Source organism: Triturus cristatus, chromosome 5_2 (assembly GCF_964204655.1).
Source record: "Triturus cristatus chromosome 5_2, aTriCri1.1, whole genome shotgun sequence".
Classification (NCBI taxonomy): domain Eukaryota; kingdom Metazoa; phylum Chordata; class Amphibia; order Caudata; family Salamandridae; genus Triturus; species Triturus cristatus.
The window spans coordinates 724753933-724780859 of record NC_140588.1 but is presented as its reverse complement, the minus strand read 5'-3'; the positions used below and the strand labels follow the sequence as shown (position 1 = coordinate 724780859).

General features: G+C 46.2%; 1 protein-coding gene across 1 annotated transcript in view; it reads left to right on the top strand.

Annotated features, from left to right (window-relative positions):
• LOC146829181 (sodium/hydrogen exchanger 2-like) overlaps positions 1-26927 on the top strand; it is a 615451-nt gene that overhangs the window by 566411 nt on the left and 22113 nt on the right. Inside the window, exon 11 of the mRNA XM_085607826.1 lies at positions 21393-21459. Coding sequence (XP_085463952.1) covers positions 21393-21459 — 67 coding nt within the window. The remainder of the gene's footprint in view (positions 1-21392; positions 21460-26927) is intronic.

Below are 26927 nucleotides of genomic sequence, written 5' to 3'. Positions count from 1 at the left end.
TTGCGTTTGCGCTGTACCGCAGCAGCGACTGGCTACACCACAAAACTCTGCATTAGATAAATCACATTTTAGGGATTATTGTTTTTGAAGTTCCTTTATTTCCCCTGAAGGTATCATTGTGTAATTGTGTCCAGCACATTTGTCCCCCGCCCTGCGCCCAGAGTTTGGTACCTGTGTCACGTGGTGGTCAGGTTGAGGGATCAGGGGTGGTAGAAACTGCCTTACCAGTCCGAGGGGAGGGTTGTGTGTGGATGGTGTGTGGGGCACTAGACAGTGAGTGTGAGTTCTCCAGGATAGAGAGCTCACTGAAACCTTTTGCGAATTGTGTACTCCTGTGTAGCTCCGACCCCCAGGTTCCTTGTGTTGAACTCTTCTCAGGAACGTCCGCCAAAATGGAGCCTGCTTTTAACTTCTGTGGTCTGTTTAGGTACAGTAGGTTGGAGCTGGTAAGGTTCTGTGAGGAGAGGGACATAGAGGTGGGTGAGTTAGATACCCAGTCCAAACTGAGGGACAACCTGATCACTTGGCAAAAGGTTGAGTGGGAGCGAGAGCGCAGCGAGGAAGATAGGGCCCGGGCCGCACGCCGAGAGGGTGGTGGGTCTGAGGGGAGCCCTGAGGAATCTGAGGAGGAGGAAGGTTACCTGACAGGGACGTCAGTAGAGAGTGGAGACCCCATAGATAGGGAGTCCCTTGCTGGGTCCAGTGTCAGGAGCAGCACCCCATCCCTTTCCCTGTCCCCAGAGGAGTGGGTGGATAGGAGGGAAGAGAGGGAGCATCAGCTGGCCATGGAGAAGCTCAGGTTAGAGCATGCCTGGGGGATGGCGCAGCTGACGATGGCAGAGAAAAAGCTGGAGACCGAGAGGGTCTTAGCGCAGGAGAGGATGGCGGAGGCTGAGAGGGCCTTCGCCAGGGAGAAATCAGTGCTGGAGAGTAGATTATCGCCTGCGCGCAGTCGTAGTTTTCTGGGCTCCCCAGGGAGGGTTGAGTCCAGTGGTGGCAGCGAAATAGAGTCCCGTGCGACAAGTCCCACGCCCAGTTCCCCGAGTCTGGTACCTGTTTCCCAAGAGGAGGAGTATAGGTTGAAGTTCAGGGGCAGTAGAAAACCGTCTCACCAGTCGTGGGGGTTGTTTGTGGATGACTGTCATGAGGCACTGTGGGACTGGCTGGAGGTCAACACGGAAGAGGATTTGGATATAGTGCTCAAAATGATTGTCAAAGAGCAGATGCTCAGTAGTTGTTCTCCAGGGTTGCGCCAGCACCTGGTGAGGTATGACTACTTTTGTCCTTGGGCGCTGGCAGAGGAAGCGGAGCGCTGGGAAAGCGCTAAAGGTTCGCTGGAGTCATTAGGGAGTGACTCAAGTTGTGGTTCAGGTACCTTCCAGCCCAGCGTGGTGGAAGAGGCTCCGTGTAGCCCAGCTAGGTCCCAGTGTAGCGAGGAGGGTGTAGGGGCTTACGGCCTGGCTCAGTGGAGCGGGAGTAAGTGGGTGACCGAGGGTCCCCGGACGTACGAAACCCTGCCTCAGGACTTGGGTGGTTTCATGAGGGAACACCAAGTTGGGGACCTAGGCTGTCCTGTTAGCCCATTTGAGGAGGATCACCTAGTGAGTAGAGGACCTGGAGCGCCTGTAAGCAGGGCTCCTGTGGTTCTAGTGTCTGGCAGTACCGCTCCAGTAGGGAGGGTACAGAAGTCCAGCGAGAGGAGTGGCATGGGGCTGTGTTCCCCGGTGGAGGAGCCAGTGGGTCAGAGACCAGCCGGGAGGGCTGAGTCTCCTAGAAGTGACCATGGCGACTACACGTCTGGCCTGGGGGATCTTCGCGCACTGTCAGGTGGACAGGGGACGGGAGATCTGCGCCAGGCAGACGGTCATGCAACATATGGGGCATATGTTACTCTCGGGGGGATGGTGTGCAAGTCCCCAAAAGTCCTGGAGTGCCAGGCAATTATTCCACCGAAGGTTTTAGACCGGAGGTTGGAAGGCCAGGTTCAGGAGCAGCCTGACCTGAAGGGTCTGACTACTGTAACCAGTGTCCTGACCGGTTCTTCTTCCAGGGGGACCGCCCCAGTTGGTAGGGAGCAGGACTCTGGAAGGGGGTGCAGAGGGTGGGAGAGCCCACCTCTGACCCCGGTGCAACCTGAGGGGTTAAACCCTAGGTTGGTAGACCAGTTCTCAGGGAGGGGTCCTGAGCTGGTTGGGGAGGTATGTTACGAGGGTGCCTCTCAAAGGAGGAGAGGGCGGAACCCTAGGAGAAGAGGTAGGGGGAGGAGAGCCTCACCCGTGACTTTTGGTCAGCCTGAGGGTACGGACCCTAGGCTGGAGGATCAGTGGCAGTTTAGAACTGCCCTGATGAGGGGTAGAGTGGAGAATGGCTGCTATGTGCCAGGGGTTACTACCCCCCACTCTGTGGTTAGGCAAGGACCAGTGGCACCTGGGTGGCCTAGGGCCTGGTCTTGGCCGCGGACAGCTTGGGAGTACCAGTGGGGTAGCCCAGTTGGTCCGGAGAGTGGTTTGAGAAGAAACCCCAGGGGTTCACCGTGGCGTAGAACAGGAGGGTGTCCCGGCAGTGGCGGGCCCGCGTCCGTGTTCTATCGCCCCAAGCAGGGAAGTCCATCACGGTGGTGATTGGCCTACCCTGCGTTTTGGCTGGAAGGGGGTTGTGTTGGACTTGGCCCTTCTGGCCGGTTCACCCCGAAACTTTTTGCTTAATATGGTGACTTGGTTTAGTGATTTTATTGACTTTGGCGCACTTTACCGCTGTGTCCCAGGGTAAAGTGCGTGCGTGTGTTGAGGTTGGCCTGCCCTCCCATAGGAATGCATGGGGGAATGTATGTGTCCCGGTAGTTCCTGATGCGTGGGGTGTGCAGGCCCGTGTTTGGTATGTGCGGACTCGTGGGAGTGAATGCTGCGCGTTGATGTGTGCAGCGTGCATGTACCTGGTGTGGAAGTGCCACTTCTAGAAGTGGGCACTTCAGTGTGCAGTCTGAAATGTGTGGCTTGTCTGGCGATTGGCTGGTGAGGTCAGGTGACGGACTAGGGAATTCCCCAGAGTCAGGAGGAGTCACCCAGTGGTGAATGGGGAGTTAGCATGTTGATGGCTGGGGAGGAGTGTACCTGGGTCCTGAATAGGACAGGGCTTCCCCCACACAATGCTGGCGCCGGCCCCTGTGGTGCGTCTAATGACCCTAGCCCTGCCAGTGAATAGGGAGAGGGGCTGAGCAAAACAAAGTGCTCAGGAACCTGTTGGAACTGGTTCGCCCCTTCCCTGCACCTTAGACAAAGGATTTGACTGTATAAAAAAGGGGCTGTGTCCCCTTACAGTTGTTCTCTTGCAGGATCCACTTGAGGGGGGGCCTGCTGCTGCTGGGCGCCAGGAGAGACCGCCACTGGGGACTGCCTCCCTGCTGGAGGGCCCTGTGAGCTGGCTCTGGGCCCAGCCTTTGCCCCCTGCTCTCTGAGGGACCTTTTTTTTGTGGCTGGACATTGCTTGTAGCGCCTGGGAGCGCTTCCTGGACTTGGGAGCGCTGTGCGCGCTGTTTCTCTGGGCTTTGCTATCTTCATAGCGCTGGGAGCGCTGTGTTGCTTTATAGCGCTGTGAGCGCTTGGGAATCTGATAGCGGGTGCCCAACCCGCGATCCTGACGGTGTCTGCCAAGTTCGGCGGGTGCCCACCCCGCCGTTGTGCTCGCTGGCGAGGGAGCCTACCCCTCTCATTTGCCAAGGAATTCACCGCCGCGGCCGGGCTTCAGACGGAAGTCAGGCAGGCCTGGGGGCGGGTCCCGAGACGGAAGCAGGAAGCGGACGGGAGCCTACCCCGCGCTCCTGTGCAGTGAAGATCCAGGCGGGAGCCTACCCCGCGCTGGACCCGAGCGAGGAGAAGTGCGGCCGGAGCTGGTGCGGAGGGGGCGCGAGGCACATTGTCGGTGCCTGCCCCTCCGCGTTGCAAGGAAGCCTCGGCGTCCGCCGGGAGGAGAGACAACGCGGGAGTCCCCGATCAGCCCGGTGAGTGTGTAGCAGGGCTGGGGGACTCCGCGCATGCGCTGGGGGTGCGGGGGCCGTGTCAGAGCCCCGGGAAGGCTCCAACGTTGCCTGGCCGAGTAGTGGCCACCGGAGCGGCCCCAGAAGGCAGTGGGCTGCTCCAGCGTGAAGGGCACCATTCTTTCCGAGCCCCGTGAGGCTCCAACGACGGGGGCATTTCTTGTTTAGAGCCTGCGAGGCTCTTGGAGGCATTTCCGGCTGTCTTGGGCCCACGAGGCTCCAAACGAAGGGGAGCACGATTGTTTCTCGAGCCCAGTGAGGCTCCAACGTTGTGCTGAGCCACGAAGGCTCCAGAGGGCATTTTTAATGGTCAGAGCCCAGAGAGGGCTCCAGAGGCACGCAGAGTGCCTGAAGTTCGTTTTCCAGCTGCCCAGCACTTAGTGGGCAGCTGCCACGTTTAGGTGGGGGACCATTCTTGTTCTAGTCTGCGCAGCTGGCGCAGCCTGACTTTGCTGAACGCAGGGCGTCCTAGCCCCTTCCAGGCCAGTTGGCCCAGGGACTGCCACAGGTGGTGGCATAGGAGTTTTGCGCAATTGTGTTCCTACTTGCACCTCTGAATGTGTGTTGATGCATCATGTGCCATTGCTTTTACACCTCTGAATGTTTTATGCATCATGTGTGTTCCTACCTGCACCTCTGAATGTGTTTTGATGCGTCATGTGCCATTGCTCTACACCTCTGAATGTTTTAGGCATCATGTGTTTTCCTTCCATACACCTCTGAATGTGATGCATCATGTGTAACGTTCTATTACCCCTACAGGTATTGTGATACGTAGGTGGTTGTTGCTTTCTCCTAGTACAGGTGGTGCTAGTGAGGTTCTAGTTCCCTGCGTGACAGTCTCCTAAAGTAGTTAGGGTTACGTAGGTGGTACTTCCCCGATACCAGTAAGTAACTGGTTGTGTGCTATACAGATTATTTTTGTGCTACAGTGATTTTATATATTTTGTGTGCTGAATATCTAAAAGTGCTAATTCTGGACAGTGGTCCACGTGGCCCTGTCCCCTGTATATATATATAATCCCTTGTAAATTCTGCCCGTGCCTGTTGGCACATTGTAAAGTGTGTGTTTTTATCTAATGTGTTGTGTATAATACAAAGGTTATTTTTATAGAATACCTTGTGTGGAGTTTCCTTTGTGGTGGGCCTTGGGTGTTGTTGCTGGGTGCGCGCGCAAACGCTTTACACATCGCCTCAGAGATAAGCCTGACTGCTCGTGCCAAGCTACCAAGGGGGTGAGCAGGGGTTATCTTTGGCGTGTAACTTCCTTGCCCTGACTAGAGTGGTGGTTTCTGCCTGGCTTTGGCGCAAGCCTTAGCCAACCAGAAATCCCAGGTCTAACACTTTTCATATGGGCTGTTGTTACAAAACTGCAACTCGCTGCAGTTGCATCACTTCATTCATTCTATGTAAACATGTTCCAAGCTAAGAAGAGGTGGAGTGCATGCAGCCTCCTTAGTCCCACCTTGGACCTCTATCAGTGGCCATAAGCAGTACATGCATTAGTGGTAACTCCAAATCCATGTATCAGTGGCCCTTTTACATTACATTCATCCATAGTTCTTTGCATTGCATGCATCTGTGGCTCCTCAAGGTACATACATTAGTGGCCCAGCCTTCATGAGGATCAATAATACTCCTACAAAATAAAATCAAACTGACGAGCCGGAGAATAAGACTGGATATCAATTTAAGGAAATCAACTAAAGTCAAGTGGGCTCAATATGATCAGAGATTAGATGATGAGTAAATCCTCATTAGAATGATCATTTTGAACAACTGTATTATCGGCCGTGAACCATACTTACAGCAACACAATGTATCATGGGCCATCTTTGGTACAACAGCTTGCCTATCTTAGGTAATACATGCAAATCTGTGTTCAGATAATAGGTTTAAAGCCTGGTACAAACCTTCTCAATCTATCCACTCTTAACTTTGAAATATTTGTTAGTATTTTACCTTTAATAGTCCAAAAACTGCACCATATCTTGGAGCTCCTATTTCATTGGGAATGTGAAGGGTTATGCTATATGCACTGTAGCACCAAAATACCCAGGGATGACTTTGAGGCGCTTTGTAAATGAAGTTAGAACTGCCTCGTATGCTCACAGGGAGAGCACAGGAAGAGGGTGCAGAGGGTGAGTTCCTGACCCTACTCTCCAACTCCTTCCTCTGAAGACAAGATCCCTGAGGCGTGTTTAACTTGAAGCAAAGTCTGTCGGTTCAGGCGAGTCATCATACAAAATCCCATTGCATAATTGCAGTAACGAGTGGAGGATACAACTCACTTAACATAGAACTTGCTCTGCTTTCCAAAGTCTGTCCTTAGGTGTATGGTCACTTCTGGGGTACTGTTGCGAGCTTTTCCAGTGCAGTAAGAGAGGTCTTTCTTCAAGTTTAGCAAATGCTCAATGCAGTGTACGATCGTAGGATTGTCCACGATCTACGGTGGGCCCCGGCAATGTCTGCCCTGGCTGGAAAATGAGCTGACTCCGCCGTATTCCTGCCAGCATGACTCTGCCCCATAGTAGGGAGAGCACAGTGAGGGGTCAACATGGCCACAGTAGGGTGAGCACGGTGCGGGAAGATCACTTGTCTGCTCAAGGAGGGCGCAACAATTGAGTTTGCCAGCGGCAAATCTGCTGACTGTGTGCACAACTGCTCACCAGTGGGGGATACGTTTGAGCAAAACATGCAAGCCGCATCATTCTTATTGCATCATGATGTGGCCAACGAAAGCACTGCTTGCTTAGAGAGACTAAGTGGGCTGCTGAGAGCTACCTAGACTTGACTCGGAAGTAGGCTGGGCAAAGGAAAGCTTGACGAAAAATCTGTGAAGCCCCTTCCTTGTAGTGTTAACAAAACGGAGCTCTTGGTGTGGTGGTTATGCTGTCTTGAGAGCTCTGCTGTGTGGCTCTGCTCTCACCATGACTGGAAATACTTACCCCCGCCCCTCCTCCTACATAGAATAAGGCAACAATACGAGCAAGTTCAGGGCGGACACTGTCGTATAATTTACAGCAGCAGTACATGGGGGCCTGGACTGGCAGGAAAATTAAAAACATCCCGCTGCCACAACCGGTGCTGAGTGCAGACTGGCATCATGATAGCGGCAATCTGTCCAGTGTCCATCGGTACTGCCCTGAGAGGCGTCAGGCTGGTGTCAGGCACCGAAGATAAACCAGTGATCTGCAAGGATGCTCACGGCAGCCAGGTCACTGTCACTGTTTGGTTTTGCTTTGTTTGCCCTAAGTTGGCAGGGTCTGCCCAAACGTGTGTCCCTTGCTCACTTTGCCACTGGATTCAAGCTAGCCTGGCTGATGACGGCTGATTAGCCAGAAACCGGTCCCAGGAGGCTTGTTTCTGGTCCAGGGAAGACATGGCAAGGCAGCTCAGGCTGGACTGTTCCCATGAGGCACAGGGTCAGACTGATTTGCTTATGGCCATGTCTGAACCGGGGTGGCAGAGTGAGCTAAATAATGATGATGGATTAAACCCAGATCAGTTGACTGGGGGTGAGTACTTGCAATTTTCAACACTCCGTCCATCATCCCCTTTGGTTTTGCTTTGTTCGCCCTAAGTTGACAGGGTATGCCCAGACGTGGGTCGCTTTCTCACTTTGCCACTGGATTCAAGCTAGCCTGGCTGATGACCGCTGATTAGCCAGAAACCGGTCCCAAGATGCATGTTTCCGGTCCAGGGAAGACATGGCTTGGCAGTTCGGGCTGGACTGTTACCATGAGGCACAGGGTCAGACTGATTTGCATATGGCCATGTCTGAACTGGGGTGGCGGAGTGAGCTAAAGAATGATGATGGATTAAACCTATATGAGTTGACTGGGGGTGAGTGCTTGCAATGTTCAACACTCCGTCCATCATCCCCTTTGGTTTTGCTTTGTTCGCCCTAAGTTGACAGGGTATGCCCAGACGTGGGTCGCTTTCTCACTTTGCCACTGGATTCAAGCTAGCCTGGCTGATGACGGCTGATTAGCCAGAAACCGGTCCCAGGATGCTTGTTTCCGGTCCAGGGAAGACATGGCTTGGCAGTTCGGGCTGGACTGTTCCCATGAGGCACAGGGTCAGACTGATTTGCATATGGCCATGTCTGAACTGGGGTGGCGGAGTGAGCTAAAGGATGATGATGGATTAAACCCAGATCCCTTGACTATGGGTGAGTGCTTGCAATGTTCAACACTCCATCAATCATCCCCTTTGGTTTTACTACAAGAGCGGGGCGGCGCAAGTGGAAATGGCTCTATATGAGCGGGCCGGTTTTATCGAGCGGAACACTTCTAAAAGTGTTTGTAAGCAGAAGTTTAAAAACACAAAGAGCAGGGAAGGAGAATGCAGGGGGGAGGTCGTGGGAGAGACGGGCAAGCCAAGAAGTGGAATAACGCGTAGAAACCAAAAAAAAGCTCTAGCATGTCTGCAAGTGCTAATACAGGCAGCCAGATGGTCACTACAAGTGACACTGCATGGGTGGGGCAGCACCAGTGGAAAAACGGCAACAAGGAAGGGCCAGGCATCTCCGTCCAGATTCAGTGAAAGGCTGCTCTACTACTACTGATGGATGGGCCTACAGCCAGTGATATGGTATTGTCTCTGAGGCAGCCGCGTCAGTAAGCGTCGAAGGTCACAGACCAGGTCTGAGCTGCAGTACAGTTGTCAATTACAGAACAGTCCACACATCCCCGGTAAATGTTCATGTTTCGATTAATGCTATTCAGATAACATACTGCTCTTTGTGAGCGGCCGGTTTTATCGATAAGAACACTTTTAAGAGTGCTTCTAAGAAGAAGTTTAAACACGCGAGGAATGGGAGGGGATTACAGGGGGAAGTGAGGTGGTCGAAGGGATGGCCACGCCAGGAAGTGGAATGAGACGCAGGAACAAAAACAAGACGCGCGGCCACCATGACTGATTGTTTAAAAAAAAAGAGAAAGCGCCCAAGGCGCGCTGAATGTAAGCGGTGGGAGGGGACAGCAGGCGGCGGCCAGCATTGGTGATTCTACTCCCATGTAAAAACGTATTAAAGAAAGTAGTACCCACGGACTTAAGAACACTTACCATGTAACAAGCGAAGTAAAGGGGCCATTATCCATGTTAGGTAACAAATGAAGACAAGGTGGTACTAAGGAGGGACTAACAAGCCAATTACTGAATCAGAAGCCAGCCTTTATGAACGACAAAGACACAAGCCAATAACAAACACGGGCTGAGATTGGGCGAGGCTTCTCTTCCATACTCTGCTACAACAGCTCGCCATTGCAGCGCATGAGCGTTGGCTCAGGCTCGACCTAAAAAGGACATAAATAAAATATAGATATGTAAATACAGACCTAGTGGGTCTTTCTCTCATTTGTCTTCAGTTATTGTTCTGTTCAACTAAGCCTGTCACCACCATTTTATTTTTGCCTAAAACAGCATGCGTCATTGGGACTGCCACTTCTGCCAATGGCTCTTTTGAACTGTGAGTGATGGCATTTTTCCTGATCATATCTGGAAATTAAAATTAAGTGTAGTTCAGTGCCTGGGCTCGTTGGTAAATACTATTTGTGATTGATTTTTTTCTATTCCGTTGTTTCTTCTTTTTACATTTTTAGGTCTAACTTTACCATTTCATTAAAATATGTATAGAGTGGGCTTCCTTTGACTCCTACCCAGAGTAGTAGATCCCTCTCACGCCATGCTGTTGGCTGCTGGATGTTGCCTTCCACCTCCTGTGGAGTGCTGGAATTGCAGTGCTAGAGGGAGGGACTATTTCATATCTTAAGCATACACTCAGTTGTCACATATTGAATTCTTTATCACATAGAACATTCTATACGGGAAGCAATCGTTTTTTGTTTGGTATTCCACCACAGGAGATATATTTTAGAAAGGACTCTCTATCTCAGTTACACTCTTAGTCTTTGTCACACTTTCTGTCCCTGCTACCCTGTTCATGACATACTCCCAGTCACACTCCCAATAACTGCCACCGTCCATATCTTTCTTACACTTTTAGTCCCTGTCACCCTCTCCAACCCTCTACACTCTGTCTCTGTCCCACTTCCAGTGCCTGCCATCTGTCCCAGCTACCCTCCTCATCCTGGTCTCACTCTCAGTCCAGTGGAGTCACTGCAATACAAAAGTGATAGGGTGAGACAGTGGGGCTTTCTTGGATGAGAGAACTAGGCCACCACAGCACTGTGGTTACAGGGTAAGGACGGTTGCTGCAGCAATGCAGGTTAGAGGGATGGGAGTTAGAGTATGAGGTCAGAAATGGAAGAGGGGAGAGAGAGGAAAAAAGTGAATGATAGCGAGAGAGACATTTTATAGTGCATAGATGGACCCTTTATAAAATCGTGGCCCTGAATTTCGTTTTTTCAGACACCTCACCTGGTCTTTTTGATATAGTGGCCTATGATAGCACCACCTGATCACAGACCTGACCACACACATACACACATTCTGCATGGGCTGGAATGTGGACAGTATGATTCTGCATTGCAGTGCGAATCCGAGAATCACATTGCATTACAGATCACACTTGATTGCTTTCCCATGCTGCATTCTCAGTTGAATAAGGGACTATCAGCAACAGGATGATGTGGGTTTCAATAGGGTTAGAAGGGATGACTCTATCTTCTACATCAGGTGCATTTATGCTCAGAGTCTGACAGCCAGAGAGCCTGACACTTCTAGAAACAGGCCATTCCACTTCATGTGCTTGAATGCTTATTTTCAAACTTCAGTATTGAGACTTCCAGCTCACATTTGAGATTTCCTTTATAATGGTTGGTTGCACTCAGGAGTCTAGGTATATTGCAGCTGATATGTAAGGGGGGCATCAGTTCATGTCCACCTCATATACATGTCGACTCAGTCTTGGACTCCAGGGTGTGACAGTCCAGTTCAGAGGAATCTTGGATCCTGGAGGCAGTAGTCAGAGCATGCCTGGCCATGAGGTCTGAGTGGTGACTGTTCTAGAGCTAGGACAGTCCAGTATGAACTGGCAGGCCAGGCTCCAGTAACACAAACAACCTCAGGCTGTCATTGGCTTATTTAGGTCACATTAGTGAGTTATAACTTAATTCCTACCACACAGTAGGCATGAGACCCACATTTGGGTATAACAGGCACGCTCAGGGCAGTGCACTGAGAAAAACAAAAATGTGATGGGTGGAATGCATAAAATAAATCTTAGACACTGGCAGTTAATTGGGTTGCATCCCAATCATCAATTTATATCCACTAAGCCATTCTAGATAGATACCAGCCATGCCATTCCAGACAGAAACCATCTAAGCCATGATATTCAAGTCAGTCTTCATCCAACTCTAATAGGAGCAGCCCAGCCTTGACTGCCAAGTCTAGTCCCCTCCAATAGGAACACAAGCAACCCAGACAGGTGTTGGCCTATTTAGGCCTCTTCAGTGAGGTATCACTTGTTTCCTATGTCACAGTGAGTTCAGGACCCATGTCTGAGCATATCCAAAGGATCTGTTTGTGATCCCATGCTTACTGCATTGTAGGAACTGAGCTATACTTCACTGAAGAGGCAGAAATACGCAGAAGCAAATCTGGGGTTACCTGTGTTCCTAACTACAGGTGGTGGTAATTTTTGTCATAATATTTATAGGTTGGTGCCCAACACTGACCTGATGATGATGGAAATATTTGACATGTAATAAATATGACTCTCATGCAGTGGTGATGGATAGGCACATAAGGCAGAATGTGTCCATATGTGATAGTTACAGATCAAACTTACATTTACTGGAAAAAAGAAAAATCAAGAATTTCAGTATAGAATTATGTATTTTTCATGATAAGTTCATGATTGTATTTGGGACACTTGAGTCAATTTATCCAAAATCAATTAAAAACAAATACATATAGTTGATAGCAATGTGTATCTATTTCCATATTGAAATGTCAATGGCTGTGGAAGAACATGCTGCATCTCAATGAACATTCCACCCCCTACGGCACAAAAACCTGCATCAACATGTGAGGACGCATGAACTAGAAACCAAGCAGGGAAGGATAAGACACTAGAGAATATTTAGACAGAGTCATGCTCTTTGGACAGACATAGTGCAGTAGGTGAGTGGTATTTGACCTAATAGAGAACTGTCAGCGCAGGCTAGGCAGGTTCATCCAATGCAGCCTGGCAATTCCAACATACATATCTGTTACTTACACCTGCTTGTGTCAGGCAGTTGTGCAGAGTGTATGTGAAATCTCATAGGGGACCCTGTCAAAGGTAGTTGGGAATTTACTGGAGTCCTGGTTGATGGCCTATAACCCAGGAGGGGCAGAAGGCATAAGTAAGTAATCCTGCATCAAAGCCCAATGAACTCCTATAATTGTGTTCCTCTGGTCCCAGTTAGTCTGGGGCTTCCCAGCTATCTGCCACTTCCCTAAATGTCTCTGTTCCTGCTCCTAATACATGCAGCAGCTCCACATTCATCCACCAGATCACTGCAAATACTAGATCCTTCTGCACTCTCTGCTGATGGAAGTTCAACCCTAGTAGTTTCAACATTTGATGCGTATGTGTCTTCCAAACTATTGAAGGAGCCGGATTCCATGTTCTAGATCTGCTCTGGATCCTCAGGTCGATGTTTTTTTTTTATCAGCGTGAAAGTGTGGGGGGGGGAGAGAAATCGTTAGCAAATCAGTCATTTCACTTCCAATTTACTATGACTTTTAAGAATCACAGACTCCCAATTAAGATTAGTTGGTTTATTACAAAGCCAAAAATAACTGGACGTACAGGAACCTCAAAGTGAGGGTGTGGAAATACATTGGAACTAATACACAGCCAAATCTATGGATGAAGTTAAAAGGTGCAATATGCACAAGATGATTAGTTCAAGAATCAGGCTACAAAAGATTATTGAGTAGACATCCAAATTCCCCTTCATCGGAACGTCATGCGTATAAAGCATTAAGCTGTACCTACTCTAGCACTAACGTGACATCCCTACATAGCATTTCCCAAGGCAGGATCAGTTAAGGTGTCAGCGTGTGAAGCCTTCCTAAGAAGTCTCTTCACATCAGTTGGGTCAAGTAGCATAAAGCCACTTAGCTTGTTGTAAGATGTTCTCTCTCTCAGGTAAGGCAGAAGTCCCCGGACACTTTCCCTAGTTATGATACATCAATACCACAGGTAGTATCCCAGGGTGCTTTGCAAATCACGCCATCTGGTCAGGCCACCTCCTCATAACTAACTTTCCATTAGGCAGCGATGCTCCCAGGCTTTGCTGAGATGACCTTGATTCCCAGGATTGCTCCGATGAGAAAGTACACCAGTTCTCCACTATCCATATCCATGCTAAATGTATCCACTTCTCCCTAAGCCCAACTCCTAAAACAAAGACAATATTCTAACTAAGAAAGATGATTCTTCCACCTGCAACAGAAACGTGAGAAAGAACAAATCCAACATGCACATGAAATTCAACTATTAAATCTAATGCAAGAGCTTCCAGTGTAAAACATTTCAGGCCTATAGAAATCAGCCAACATAAGGAAATAGCATGTAGGCATTATGAAATTACATATAAAATGAATACCCTTTACTGAACACTTCTAAATTGACATGTTACATACCACATCAATTATGTGAATAATTGTCAGCAGCATACACAAATTCTACACGTTAATGTTTTCAACTAAATGGATCTAGTTTCAATGTTGATTTCTTCATGTTTACATTAAATGTCCCTAATACACCACACTTCAGGTTATTACAGTCCATGTTCTAATGTCTCAGGTTAATGCAACAAAGGAATATATGTGGGTGCGAACTACTCGAGACTATGATACACCCCTACAGATGAAAGGAATAAATGTTGTGCTACATCACTATGAATAACCTGCCACATGTGAAGTCTCCAATTCAGTGTGTCAACTTCACCTGGAAATTCTTTCTTCAGCTGTACACATTGGATGTGCTAAATCCGTCTACAAATGGTCAAATGCCTGAAGTTGGGTTTCTGGATGGCATTGGTATTAACTCTTTCTGTTTCTTTACCCTCCAATAACACAGTCTTCCAGCAGACCCCCAAGGGTTAGGGTCTTTGCTTTCGGGGGCCATAAACCAAGCCTGCTCAAGCAGGGAGTGCTTAGCATTCCAGGGCTGGGGAGCTTCAAAGAGGCTCACTGTCTTTGGTTTGCAAATCTGGATTCTCTCATAGGAGAGGAAACCGATCCCTTTGTCCAGAGCCCTTTGGCACCTGGAGAGGCTGGAAAATTAGCTTGGCAAGAAAGGAGCTTCCACCCTAAGGCTAGCACTACCCTTGAACCCTTGGGCTACCTGAAGTGGATGCAACTTTTCACAAGTGACCATCTTGGTGATGACAAATTTTGGATCTCTGGGACTGGGTTATACCCACTTCCCCAGGAAGTGGTATAAAGAGGGCTTAGTCCCCTGAGGGTTAGTAGCCCATTGGCTACTGCCCTAGAGCCCCTAATGTCCCAAAAATTTGTATTTAGGGGAGCCATGGCACCAGGAAATGATATCCTACTGACTAAAAGAAGTAGAAGGACTGGAGAGCAGTGAAAAGCAAGAACTGTGGCAGAAGTAATTGCGTTGGCTCCAACCTTGTAGGCGTGTCTGCTGTTCTCAACTATTATGCCAAAGTTGACTCATCCTGTAAGCTGCTGTGCCTCCAAAAGCCTGCGAGGATTTCCAGCACTTATGTCAAAAGGCAGGCACTCCATTGGAACAGTAGAACTGCTTCCCTGCATCCTGCAGGCACCCAAAGAGACCTGAGAGGACTCTGAACTGCCAAAACCCAACACCGGAAAGGCCCACTGCACTCGTCTCTCCAAGCCCGAGCTGAAGTGGGCCAATGGTGGCAGCGTGGTCCCCCAGCCCTCCAGAGACCGAGTCCACTGTCGTTTTGCCTCTCGTACCCCCTGACGTCGGATGCAGCCTCTGCATGCAGGTCCCCTCTACTGCGACTACTCCCTGTAAGGAAAACCCGATGCCTAAAGACACCGCTTCACTCGTCGCCCCTTTCCCGTGTAGGAAAGGACCAAAGGTGTCCCTACGTGCCCGAACATCATGAGGCCTCAGCCCCCTGTTGATTCAGTCCGATTGGCCCCCCAGTCAAAGCCTGCAGCCTTTTTTCACGAAGACTGATCTCCATAGGTTTGCATTTGGCACCTAATGCTGTTTTGGTCCCTTTCACCCGGCCACGCTAATGCCACTGGTGGTGTTCTACTGGTGTTGCTTGGACCTTGCTCACCACACACCTTAAGTTCTGGAGATTGGCCCCGTAAGTTGCTCTACTGTATCAGAATGTCGTACTTGTTCTTTCTCCAATAGGATAACATTGCAGCTTCTAGAAATTTCACTAATGTCTACTTTTTTAATACAAAAGTATTTCTATTGCAAACATATTTACCTGACTGAATTGGTTCTTGTGCCTAAACATATATAAAGATAGGTGTTATTTTGATAATTTGGTGTGTATTTCCTTCTTGAGTAGTGTGCGTCATTTGTTGACTATTGTATGTATATGCAGATGTCTAACACTCCTCTATGATGAACCTAAGGTGGCTCGATCATACCCCCTAGAAGAGCACATTGGGATAGCTAGAGCAAGCCCCTGTCCACTCATAGGGGAAACGTTGGACTCTTTGCACAATATTTGTAATTTTGATATATCATGTAAGTAGCCATCTTGCTACACTCACATAACCCAATCTTCCACCAGGAGTTCTACTTCATAATCAGTAAACTTGTATTTCCTCTAGTCTAAAGTGATTTTTCTGAGTCTTCTGACTTGACAAAGTGTTATGTTGGGGTGTTTCATTGGAATGTTATGGGATAGTTGCAATTTGCAAGTTATTCCCAATCACAAATTGCAACTCCTTCATTTGTGACTATGAATCCTAACACTTTATATTACTGTACCTATTGCAATCGTACATCGGAATTACCAATTTGAATTTTGCAAATTGGTAAATTTAGCAAAATTCAAATTGATAATTTGGATATTTGTACATAAGGACCATAACTATTTGTGGAAATTCCGTGTTGATGGACATTTATTATTTGATGTACATAATATAATTTAAGAATATTGGGATTCCCTCTCATCCTAGTTAAGCACAGTTATATTTGGCTGTCTATCCTTGTAGAAAATGACCATATCTTGTGTGGTGTAACTCCAGATTTTTGCCCTACCTGTTTTTGCTTGCTATAGAACTCTGTGCACTTTATCCTCACTAACCAGTAGTAAAGTGCCTGTGCTCCTTTTCTGAACATGGTTTAATTGGTATATTTCAACATTGTTACGTTACCTCTAAGTCCCTAGTATATGGGCCAGGGTGTACCCAGGGCATGTAGGTTACATGTGACTAGTGGACTACAGTGGCAGTGCAAATCTAACTTTTGACCTAACATTGCAGCCTGACCATAGCAGTGTAAAAAATGCAATTAAAGGTATCAAAATAAACCCTTTTGACATGTCAAACCCTTTCTTTTAAATATTAATAAGGGACACCTATGTAGGCCTTATAGCTCATAAGCCGGGTGCACGATACTTAAAAGTAGGACATGTAGAAATGTAATGTTAAATATGTCCTTACAGTGACTAGTCCCAAAAGCTATTTTCACAGTAGGAAGGTTGGTAACACTCAGAAGAAATATTCAATATTAATTCTGTTATATCATGGTAGGGACCAGGTAGAAGCGCGATTAAAACATGTATTTTAAATATATATTAAAAGCCCAATTCAATGGTGAAGTCAGATTTTTAATACATATTAAGGAAAAGGTACTTTTATAAAGTTACCTTTTCCTTGTCCAAAGCCTCTGGAGGCTAATTTGTATTAACCTCCAGCTGAGGCCCTCTGGGTACTCAAGCCCTGATGCAGTGTGAATACTGCTGTGAGAGTAGAAACAGGGCCCTGGGTGTGGGGAGGTGTTTTTGTTCCTCTGGCAGGATGGGCATTTGAGCTATGCCCAGGAACTTTATCTATTCCAAAGGCTCCTCCCCTGTCACAGGGCAATGTCAGATAATGCCTGGACAGGTCCCTTCTTTTATCCCCACACAGCCAGTCAGGCACCAATCCCATTAGGAGGGGAGCTGCCCTCAGAATTGGTTTGAAGTGGCCACAGAGTAGGGGCTACTCATTACCCTGACCACACCTCTGAATGGCCCATAGACTCTGCACAAGGGGAGATGGGTTTCACAATATTGAATTCGGTTAGGGAGAGGATCTGCAGTATTGTTTGCAAGAGGGCACAAGAACTGTTGCAAAAGTAGATCGGGGTACCGGTAAGAACTTTAACCCATTTGTTAGGTAGGAACCAGTAGACAATCTCATCCACTAGCTTGGGCCAGGCATAAATGTGGCATTCCATGTACTCTCCGCAGAACACTTTCTGGTCCCGATGAGAGCTCTGAAGGACTCGAGGTACTCGCTATTGCACCCAGTACAACCAAGTGACTCAAAGAGTCAGTAGGCTAACCCCCTATTTCAAGCAAAGGGGACACAATAAGCTACACAAGGTATTTAATGCAATTTACGAGCTGACCAATTCCAATTGAACTTGCCAAGGACCCTGCTGGTGGACTCTGCTGGAGTGGGTCTGGACTGTAAAGAGCTGGTCCTGAAGCTCTTGGTTGAGTGTGGCTGGATTTCTCCTATCACCCTAGAAAAACCTGGAATCTAGAAAAAATGTGGGTCCAAAGACCTGAGGAGAATGCGGACCATCCTGCCAAGCTGATCTGACCAAGGTGCCTGGTCGATGGCCTCAGGCTCATGGCTAGCCCTCTCAGGAGCATTTTCACAATGGCAAACCCTCTGTATCTGCCTTTGTGGAGCCCTCTTCTGCCATAACCTGCAGCCTTGTCCTGCTGGAGGAATCAGAGCTCCAAAAGATTGATTAAGTGAGAACAAAGAAATCTTGACAGAGCAAAGGTACTAAAACTATCCTGCCAGAGAGGGACTTTCTCTGAGCTTGAAATTCAAATTTCTCCTGCTCAGAGCTTTCGTACCAAAAACCAACGGCTTCTCCGGGACACCGTAGAATGGCAACCTGACATAGTGGAGCCTTCTTCAGCTAAGTCCCAAGGCAGAACCCCAGACAAGGTCAAACCTGGTATCTGTATCTGACCTGTGCTCCAACGAGGTCGGCCTGAAATCACGCATAGGTACCAGTCTGTGTAACCAGTTGACCGTGTATAGCGCTTTACGCATTTCACTTTAGGGCACTTTTTTAGTTTAAAATGTAAACATTCATTTCTCTGGATTGCATTACTGTTTTTTGTTGTTGTTTTGGTGTCATTTTATTTATTAAAATATTCTCTATTTTTTCTAAATTGGTTTGGGGTTTTTGTTGTTTTGTATCTTAACTTGATCACTGTTTTAGTATTGCATAAATACTTTACACATTGCCTATATGCTCTGTGCCATAGTTACTAAGGGTTGACCTCAGATTAACTTTAGTGACTTTAACTGTTCACCCTGAGAAGGATTGCATGTGTTACTTCAGGTGGATAGTCATCCCCCTGAACTAATACCCCGATTTCTTACAATCTGTTGGACCTGTCCCTTTTTGCAGGCTCACCCCCAGATTTTTGCCTTTGTTGCTGAACCTGTTTTTGTTGGCATTTGGACTCTATGCACTTTTTGCCTATTACCCAGTAGTAAAGTGCTTTTGCTCTCACCGTAAAACATGGTGCATTTGGCATCACCTTGATTGGCACATTTAAGTTACTTGTAAGTCCCCATGGTGCGACATGTGCCCAGGGTCTGTAAATTAAATGCCTGTACTGGGCATGCAAAAGGAACAAATTATGGATGGAATGCTGAACAATGCAAACATTCACCCCCCAGTCACAAAGATCTGGGATTAATCCATATTTTTTTGTTCACCACACCACCCCAGTTTGGACCCATCCATATGCAAATCAGTCTTGACCTTGTTCCTCATGGGAACAGCCCAGCCCATACTGCGAAGCCAGGTCCTCCCTGGACCGAAAACAAGTATCCTGGGACCGGTTTCAGGGCATCACCCCTCAACAGTCAGGCTAGCTTGAATCCAGTGGCGCAGTGAGCACAGGATCCACGTCTGGGCATACCCTTCCCGCTTAGGTCGACAAAAGCAAAAGGAACCAATAATGGCCAGAATGCTGAATTATACAAACATTAACCCCAAGTCACAAAGATCTGGGTTTAATCCATTGTTCTTTTGCTCACCACACCACCCCAGTTTTGACCCAGCCATATACAAATCAGTCTTGACCCTATTCCTCATGGGAACAGTCCAGGCTGAACTGCCAAGCCTGGTCCTCATTGGCCCAGAAACAAGCACCCTGGGACCCGTTTCGGGGCATCACCCCCTAATCTGCCAGGCTAGCTTGAATTCAATGGTGCAGTGAGCACGGGACCCACATCTGGGCATACCCTTCCCACTTAAGGCGACAAGAGCAAAAGGAACAAATGATGGATGGAATGCTGAACAATGCAAACATTCACCCCAGTCACAAAGATCTGGATGTAATCTAGTGTTCGTTTTCTCACCATGCCACCCCAGTTGAACACAGTCATATGAAAATCAGCCTTGATACTTTTCCTCCGGGGGAACAGTCTAGCCCGAACTGCCAAGCCAGGTCCTCCCTGGACCAGAAACAAGCATCCTTGGACCGGTTTTGGGGCATCAGCCAGGCTAGCTTGAATCCAGTGGTGCAGTAAGCACGGGACCCACGTCTGGGCATACCCTTCCCACTTCTGTAGAATGATGAAGACGATGTGGGGGGGGGGGGGTTTAAGTGTAGGGTGAAGTTTAAAAATACCTGACTAGTGGATGTGACTAATTTAATCTAAACCCTAGATGGTTTGTTTAACAAGGGGTGGGGGGGGGGAGGGATGAGAAATGATGAGTCTGCTTTCCTACAAGGTCAACATATTTCTAGCTGTTCCCCTATTGACTTTTCACCAGGACCTAGGGTAACTAACTCCCTGGGCCCACTCCTGCGCTTTGTACTTTATGCACATACACTTGCATGCTTAGTGAAATATATGTAATTACCACCTTGTTGGTGATTCACCTGATCGACAGTTATTCAGTTAATCTGTGGAGATAAAAGTGGAGAGTTTTATCTCCATAAATTAACAGCTAGGTACCTTTTTTGTGAAGTAAAATTTAACGTGGAGGCTGAACCTATCGTTTCCTTTCTATCTTCATTTATAATTGAACTAGTATAGTTATAGTCTACATCTTGCCATTTATAGCTTCCTGAATTAAATTATTTGTTACTACAAGGATAGTGAAGATTAAATATCCAAGGCTGTAGTCAGCATCTTGTAGCCTTACCCAATGTTGATTACACAACCAAAATGTCTAATCAAATTAATGTGTTGTGGGCCACTTAATCTTTGACTAGCATTTGATGCAGATGTGATGAAGAATATAGAGGGGAGGGTAACAGTGATTCAGAGGTTGTCCAAAATGTGCTCTTTCCTAGTCAACACTTCAAACAAAGATCTTTTCTTACAATTTTATTCATCTTCTAAATCATAGTTGAAAGATATTGCAGGACATCAGAGGATATTCTGCAATAACGCATCTTTAAAAATGGTTTGTTTCTTTAACTTTGTTTAGGAAAAAAGTATATGCCTTTAATGTGCATGTGGTGATACAGACATTACAGCCATTCTTTCATACAAGCAGTCACTGATCCACATACTAATGGATCAATTTCACTTGTTCAAGGATGCCTTCTGAGTGACTAGGGTAGGCTAATGCAATTGAACATCTGGAATTTGCAAAGTGCCTGGACCCATACCTGTTAACATTGCTATCACTGATTTATTTAGCAATGTCCCATTGACACCATCAGTAACGAGATTAATGATAATATCTGAATTTTATTCGTCCATGACGTGCGCGATATCGTGATTATAGCTTGAGGAAAGTTTACAGGTGGAATTTAGGGATTCGAGGTTGTGCATTCTTTTGTAACCTTAATGCTTCTGGCATTACTTGTTTTAATGGAATGACAATATCGCACCCGTGAGTGACATGAGCAGCTTCATTTAAAAACTATTTAGGTTTAGACGCTGACTTAAGGCTGTGAAGTAGATTCGGTTCCTTAGAAGCCAGCATATATCATAGTCTTTTTAATACCTATACCATTATCACCATGTTCTTATTACTGGAAACCTTTCATTTCAATTTTAAATATTTAAGTAGCATCCTGCAGTTTTCAAATTTAAATTTCTATAAAGAATGAAATAATTAGTATTTCAGGGTCAGGAATTGCTGTTTGTTTAGACTTAGCATGTGACCCTTCATTGCAATGATTCTACAAACTGTCTTTTTTTGTTTTTGAATTCATAGAGGGAAGGCGCTTACTCACAGCATTCTGAATCTGGAAAAAGGCCGAAATTATACCGTTCCTTAACTGGTAAGTATAGACTGTAACTTGGATGATATGCAGGCAACTTACACAGCTCCCCAGTTTCATAAACCTTTGAGTTCTTGTCAAATAATTCTAAGTCTCTGTAAAGCAGTGCACATGCACTGGGCAGTGTGCCCTATTAAAACCTTTAAGCAGACAAAACCCCGTAGAGATATTAAAGGCTACCAAAACCTGGCTGCTGCATAACATAACTTTATTAGGTGCTTTGCGATTCTGTTGATATGTCACTTTGTATAAATATAAACAGAACATTAACAACACATTTTCTGGGAAACGACGCCAAGCAGGAGGATGATAAAGGAGAAAAAATAGAACAGCAAGCAACCACATCATGGGTCAAGGAAGGGAGAAGCAAATTCATGTCTAAGATTAAATACACATCCAGGCACTCAAACTATTGCAGTCAACCAAATAAAAAGCATAAAGTCCCAAATGAAAAGACCGAAGAATCCTAATTGTGGAATTTGTTTACCAGTGGAGAAGAACGTTAAGGCAATATTGATGTCGGAGGCCCAGGGAGCCACCTACTTTAAACAGCGCACAAAGCCGCAAATATTGTGGACAAATATTGCCAGCCAAGACAGCTGAACAAAAATATTACAAAACCCAAGATTTGGCTTCAAATTCAAAGGGACAAATACTATTTAAAATGTACATATAAGAAGATTTAGCACCTTAACAAAACATAAACCAAACAAGCATTGGCAAAGCTAGTATATTGGGCTTTAACATGATATGAACAATGCAGCCATAGTCATGCATAACTGCTATTGGCATGGGCTTTAGCAAATGAAATCAAGACCATTGCCCATTTCTGGTCTCCTGAGAACGGGCAGCATAAATCTGCAGTGTGAGCACCTTCAAATGTCAAGCCTAGTGCTGATTTAAATGATACTAGCTGCTTTAGATTCCATAGTGAACTCAGCTAGGGCTCTTGCAGTGTGTACATAGAAGTATAACCTGATGTGTTTTGTGTTGTATTTCTGAGTCTGTAGTCTAGGAAGCAGCGTGGGCTACAAGAAGGACAACATCTGATCTAACATTTCTTTCCAGGAGTGAGAAACATTGCTGGCTCACTCAGTAATCACGTGCCCGCGTCAGATGAAACAAGATAGCGTTTCAACCTTGATCAGGCGCAGCAACCGACTATTGCCGATGTGGCATAGAAGTTTCAGTTAATTATGCCGAGATTCTTCAAACTTCTGGTTGAAAAACAGCAGTTTGAATTGTTATCACAATTGTGCTCTTCTCTTGGATACTTGGCATGGTAGAGCAGCACATAACCGGGGCCCCTGCCTGGTGCAGTCTCTGTTGAAGACCTGCTATTGAAATCAGTAGTCGGTGGGTTCATAAAATACATCATCTGTAGGAAGATTCTGGGACAGAAGCACATTTATAGCAATTGCTCACATTGTTGAGCGACACTTAAAATGTCTCAGTGGCAATTCGGGCAAACCGGATTCAACATCACTTCTAGCCTTCTATGCATCATTCTAGAGACTGCAGTATTATGTTCTCCCTCACACGAGAGGGCATTGTTTACCAGAAATGCTCACCAACCTTAAATGTTCTTAAAAATGATACAAATCTCCATTAGTACAAGCACTTCGTTAGGATACTTTGTTCTGGGAGGTACCCGGAGGCTGGGGCTAGTCATAATAACACTTTATTGCACTCAGGTAAATCAATCAAACCATAGTTTTATTGTTTCAGCTTATTAAAACCATAACAATATTTCTTAATACAATTCTATCTATATAGAGAGTTAAAATAGAATAAAGGTAAAAGCGCGACTCTGCTATGCTAAAACCAAGTACACATTGAATTAAAAGAATTACCACCCGAGCAATCATCCTAATTAATGGCATTGGTACCTTTACCCGCCAGGCTGATTTACTTACAGCATGCAAATTACTTAATTGTATATCAGATGGAGGCCATTGTCAGGAGTTTCACCAGTTTGCAATTCAATTGCGGGTCGTCTGGCTTGAGGCTCGCTATTATGGCATCTCTACATGATCAAATGCCTGTCATTAAAAGTTTTTTTAATAAAATGGATCGGAGAATGTGCAGTTTTGGACAGGTACAGATTAGATGGATTAAGCTCTCTTTTTTGCTTTACAAAGTCTGCATTCTGTGGGACCACATTAGTCCCAACGTGGCCAACGTGGCCAACTAGCCAATGCTGGCATTCTTCCAAAACGCAGGATCATTAGTCTATGTTTAATGTGCGCTGAAATGGGGATGCCTAGCTTCGCCCCTGGTTTCAAGACATCATAACTTTTGATCACCATCCAGGAGTGAGATCGAGAGCTGAATTTATTTTTGTCTGCCAGGCTCCATTGCAATTTTACAGCTATGTTTATATTGTTCTTTTAAATGTGTCGTATGATGTATTTGTGCCACACAATTGAGTTAAATCCAATTGTTTGATGGAATTTTCAAAAGTTTTGTGTTTGGCCGACAGCGGGACATTTTGTAGGGTCGCCCATATAGCGCTATTTAGTAGGGCACCTTGTGTTTGCCATATCTTGAACCTGCATTGCATTGTAGTTGATCTTTTATCCAGGTCTTGCTTTGCCAGTCCAAACCCAAGCCAGATTTGTGCTGGAGATGATATTTTAGGCAGTGAGAATGCTCGCCTGTAGGCGTCGGTCTCCACTTTATCTAGTAAGACTGCGTCTAACCCTCTCATAGTGGCGCTTGCCTATGCTATTGTTTGGAGTAATTTGGCAGAGATGACTGCTACTAGTGGCTGAAAGTAGTGGCCGTCCAGTTTTTTCGCCAACATGCTGATAAAGTAGGTTAGGACATGCCCTTTCTTTGCCATGTATTGTTTCTGGTCGGAGAAACTACCCATTGAGTCCAAATGCAGTCCTGGGTATTTGTAATTGACAACCGTTTCCAGGTGGGGTACTATTTAGGAATATAATGGGTGCCTGCCCTGGTTGGTTAAAGATAGACATTGTTTTTGTCTTTGGAGTGTTTACCTCTAGGTGGTTGGTGTTAACATAAGTAGCCAGTGCCTTTACTAATCTTTGCAGGCCCACTTTTGTCATGCTGAACAGCATGATATCGTCTGCTAAAGACAAATGTGAGAGGTGGAGCGAACAAAGCCGAGGTGGATGAGAATTTAGCTGATCCAGAGCTGGAGAAAGGTCTGCCATGAATAGATTATAAAAATGAGGTGCCAGCATATAGCCCTGATTGAGTTCTTGGTTGGTTGGTATTTTGTAAGATATTCTCTTGCCGTCTTCTCTTTTGACTTGAATCTATGTATCTAAGTAAAGCTGTTCTGTTGCTCAAAGCAGGTTTTGGGGAATTCCCCATTTCTTTAGTTCGTTCCAGAGTATCCCCCTACTGACACAGTCAAAAGCTGCTTTAAAATCTACAAATCAGAGATGTAATTTCTACTGTAGTCTTCTACTTTGTTAAATAATAAAGGCGGTTGCTAGGATATTTATGGTTGTACCTAAGCCTTTCCTAAAACCTGATTGGTTTACCTGGATTACCTTGTTTGAGCCCAACCAGTCAGTTTGGTCGGCTCAAACGAGGGAGGAGTAGTACTTTGCTTCAATATTCCGGAGTGCAAAAAGCCTGTAGTTGGCAGCGTTGGCCCTGTCTCCCCCTTTAAATATTGGATTTATAATAGAGCCTCGTCAGATCTCCAGTATGATGACGCTTGCTTGAAGCTCTTTGCATACTACAGACACCACCACTGAACGATGCTCAGGTTCTTCTTTACAGATGGCCTGTGGTATCCATTTGGTTCTGGTGCTCCGTCACGGCATTTGGCAAGCATAACTTTTTTAATTCAGAAGGTGTGTATAGGGTGCCTTCATCTGTAATCAAGTGACACTCCTTCTCTTTGAATGGGTCATGCTGGCTAGTCAGCGTGACTTCTGAAATTGCAAGCGGGTTGGTTGGAACTGACCCCATACCAAACAGATTAATGTTATCTTGATTGGTGAAATGTATGTTGATGGCGAAAACATTAACCAGGTGGGAGACCCATTGTGGCTCTGGTAGACTTGAGTTGCTTATCACTTTTGCTGGGCTATGTAGGCCATTTATTGTGTCCTGGAATTTCCTGGAATTTGTCCGCCTGGCATTAAATATTAGTTTTGACCAGATTTATCTTTGCCAACTCCCATGTCTTTTCACAAAGTTGTTTTTGTGACATTTCGTTTGGTCTTTTGCTCTTTCCTAAAGGAAAGACTGCTGAGTTCCTGTTCTCACACATCTAATGGTGTTCTTTAGCTCTTTTCTTTGGGCGGTAAATTTGTCCGAGAGGGTCATTGGCTGATGTCGCGCTGTGGGTTGGTCGGATTTCCTGAATGCAGCTTGTATTAGAAGTTGAATGCTAAACTTTGACCATGCATCTGTTTGGCTGCTACTGTTATTTATTCTGTTGGCCATGAGGCTTCTTGTCTGAATGGCAAGATCTGCTATTGATTTGCTGTTCCATCTCAGACGCTTTAAGTTGGTGGAGTGTAGAAGGCCTGGTTCCTTTGGAGCCAGTGTATAACTTCAGGATGTTAGCACTAGCACTAGCATCTGTTATGAGTGATCGCTTTCTGTTGAGCTTTGGACTTTATATTGCTGCCTCAGTAGGTTTAGTGGCAGTGAGACAATTGTGTGGTCAATGATAGTTCTTGAGTTCAGGTTAAAATAAGTGTAATTTGGGTGGTTACCTTCTGGGAACCTCCCATTCAGCACCTTCATACCTAGTAATTCAAGGACTGTCACAAGTTTTTCCCCCGTAGAGTCCTGCCGTTTGACTACATGCTTTTTCTGTGATGGAATGTGCCAGAAAGAGTTTTCCGCAGTGAAATGTCATCTTTATCCGGGGAATAGATTACATTTGTATTGAAGTCACTCATTAGAATTATGTTCCATGTTGGCTTTACTTGCTTGAAGCCAGCTATCTTTGAGGTTAAAGTTCCCAGAAGCTCTTTCTTTTTTGCTGAATTACGGTGAACATAAATATTGAATAATAGTAACGGTGGTCTGTTGTCTTTGGTCCATTTGTTGGACTTAATTATTTGGCGACCTGGATTTGCGGAGGTTAATTCTTCAATGGAAAAATCTAGAATGAGAGATATGTATACTGTGAGGCCCCCTTTAGGCCGTTCATAGTGTTGCAATTTGGTAGCCAAGATTTGGTAGTTTGTTCAGTCTACTACTAAATGAGGGCTATCATTGACACGGTCTCTTGAAGGACAATAATATTGAAGTTTTTCCAGTTATCTGACGGGATGCCATCTTGGACTAAGGTTTTAACCCCGGCTATGTTCCACAACATTAAGTGTAAGGTTGTGCGCTCTGAATGATTTCTCCCTCGGTTGCTGATTCATGGGCTTCTTGTCACATTTAGCACTGTAGGGATCCAGTCCCACTGTGCCCTAGTTCCATAACTTGGCAGCCCCCTCCTGTCTATGTTCCTCTGTTCT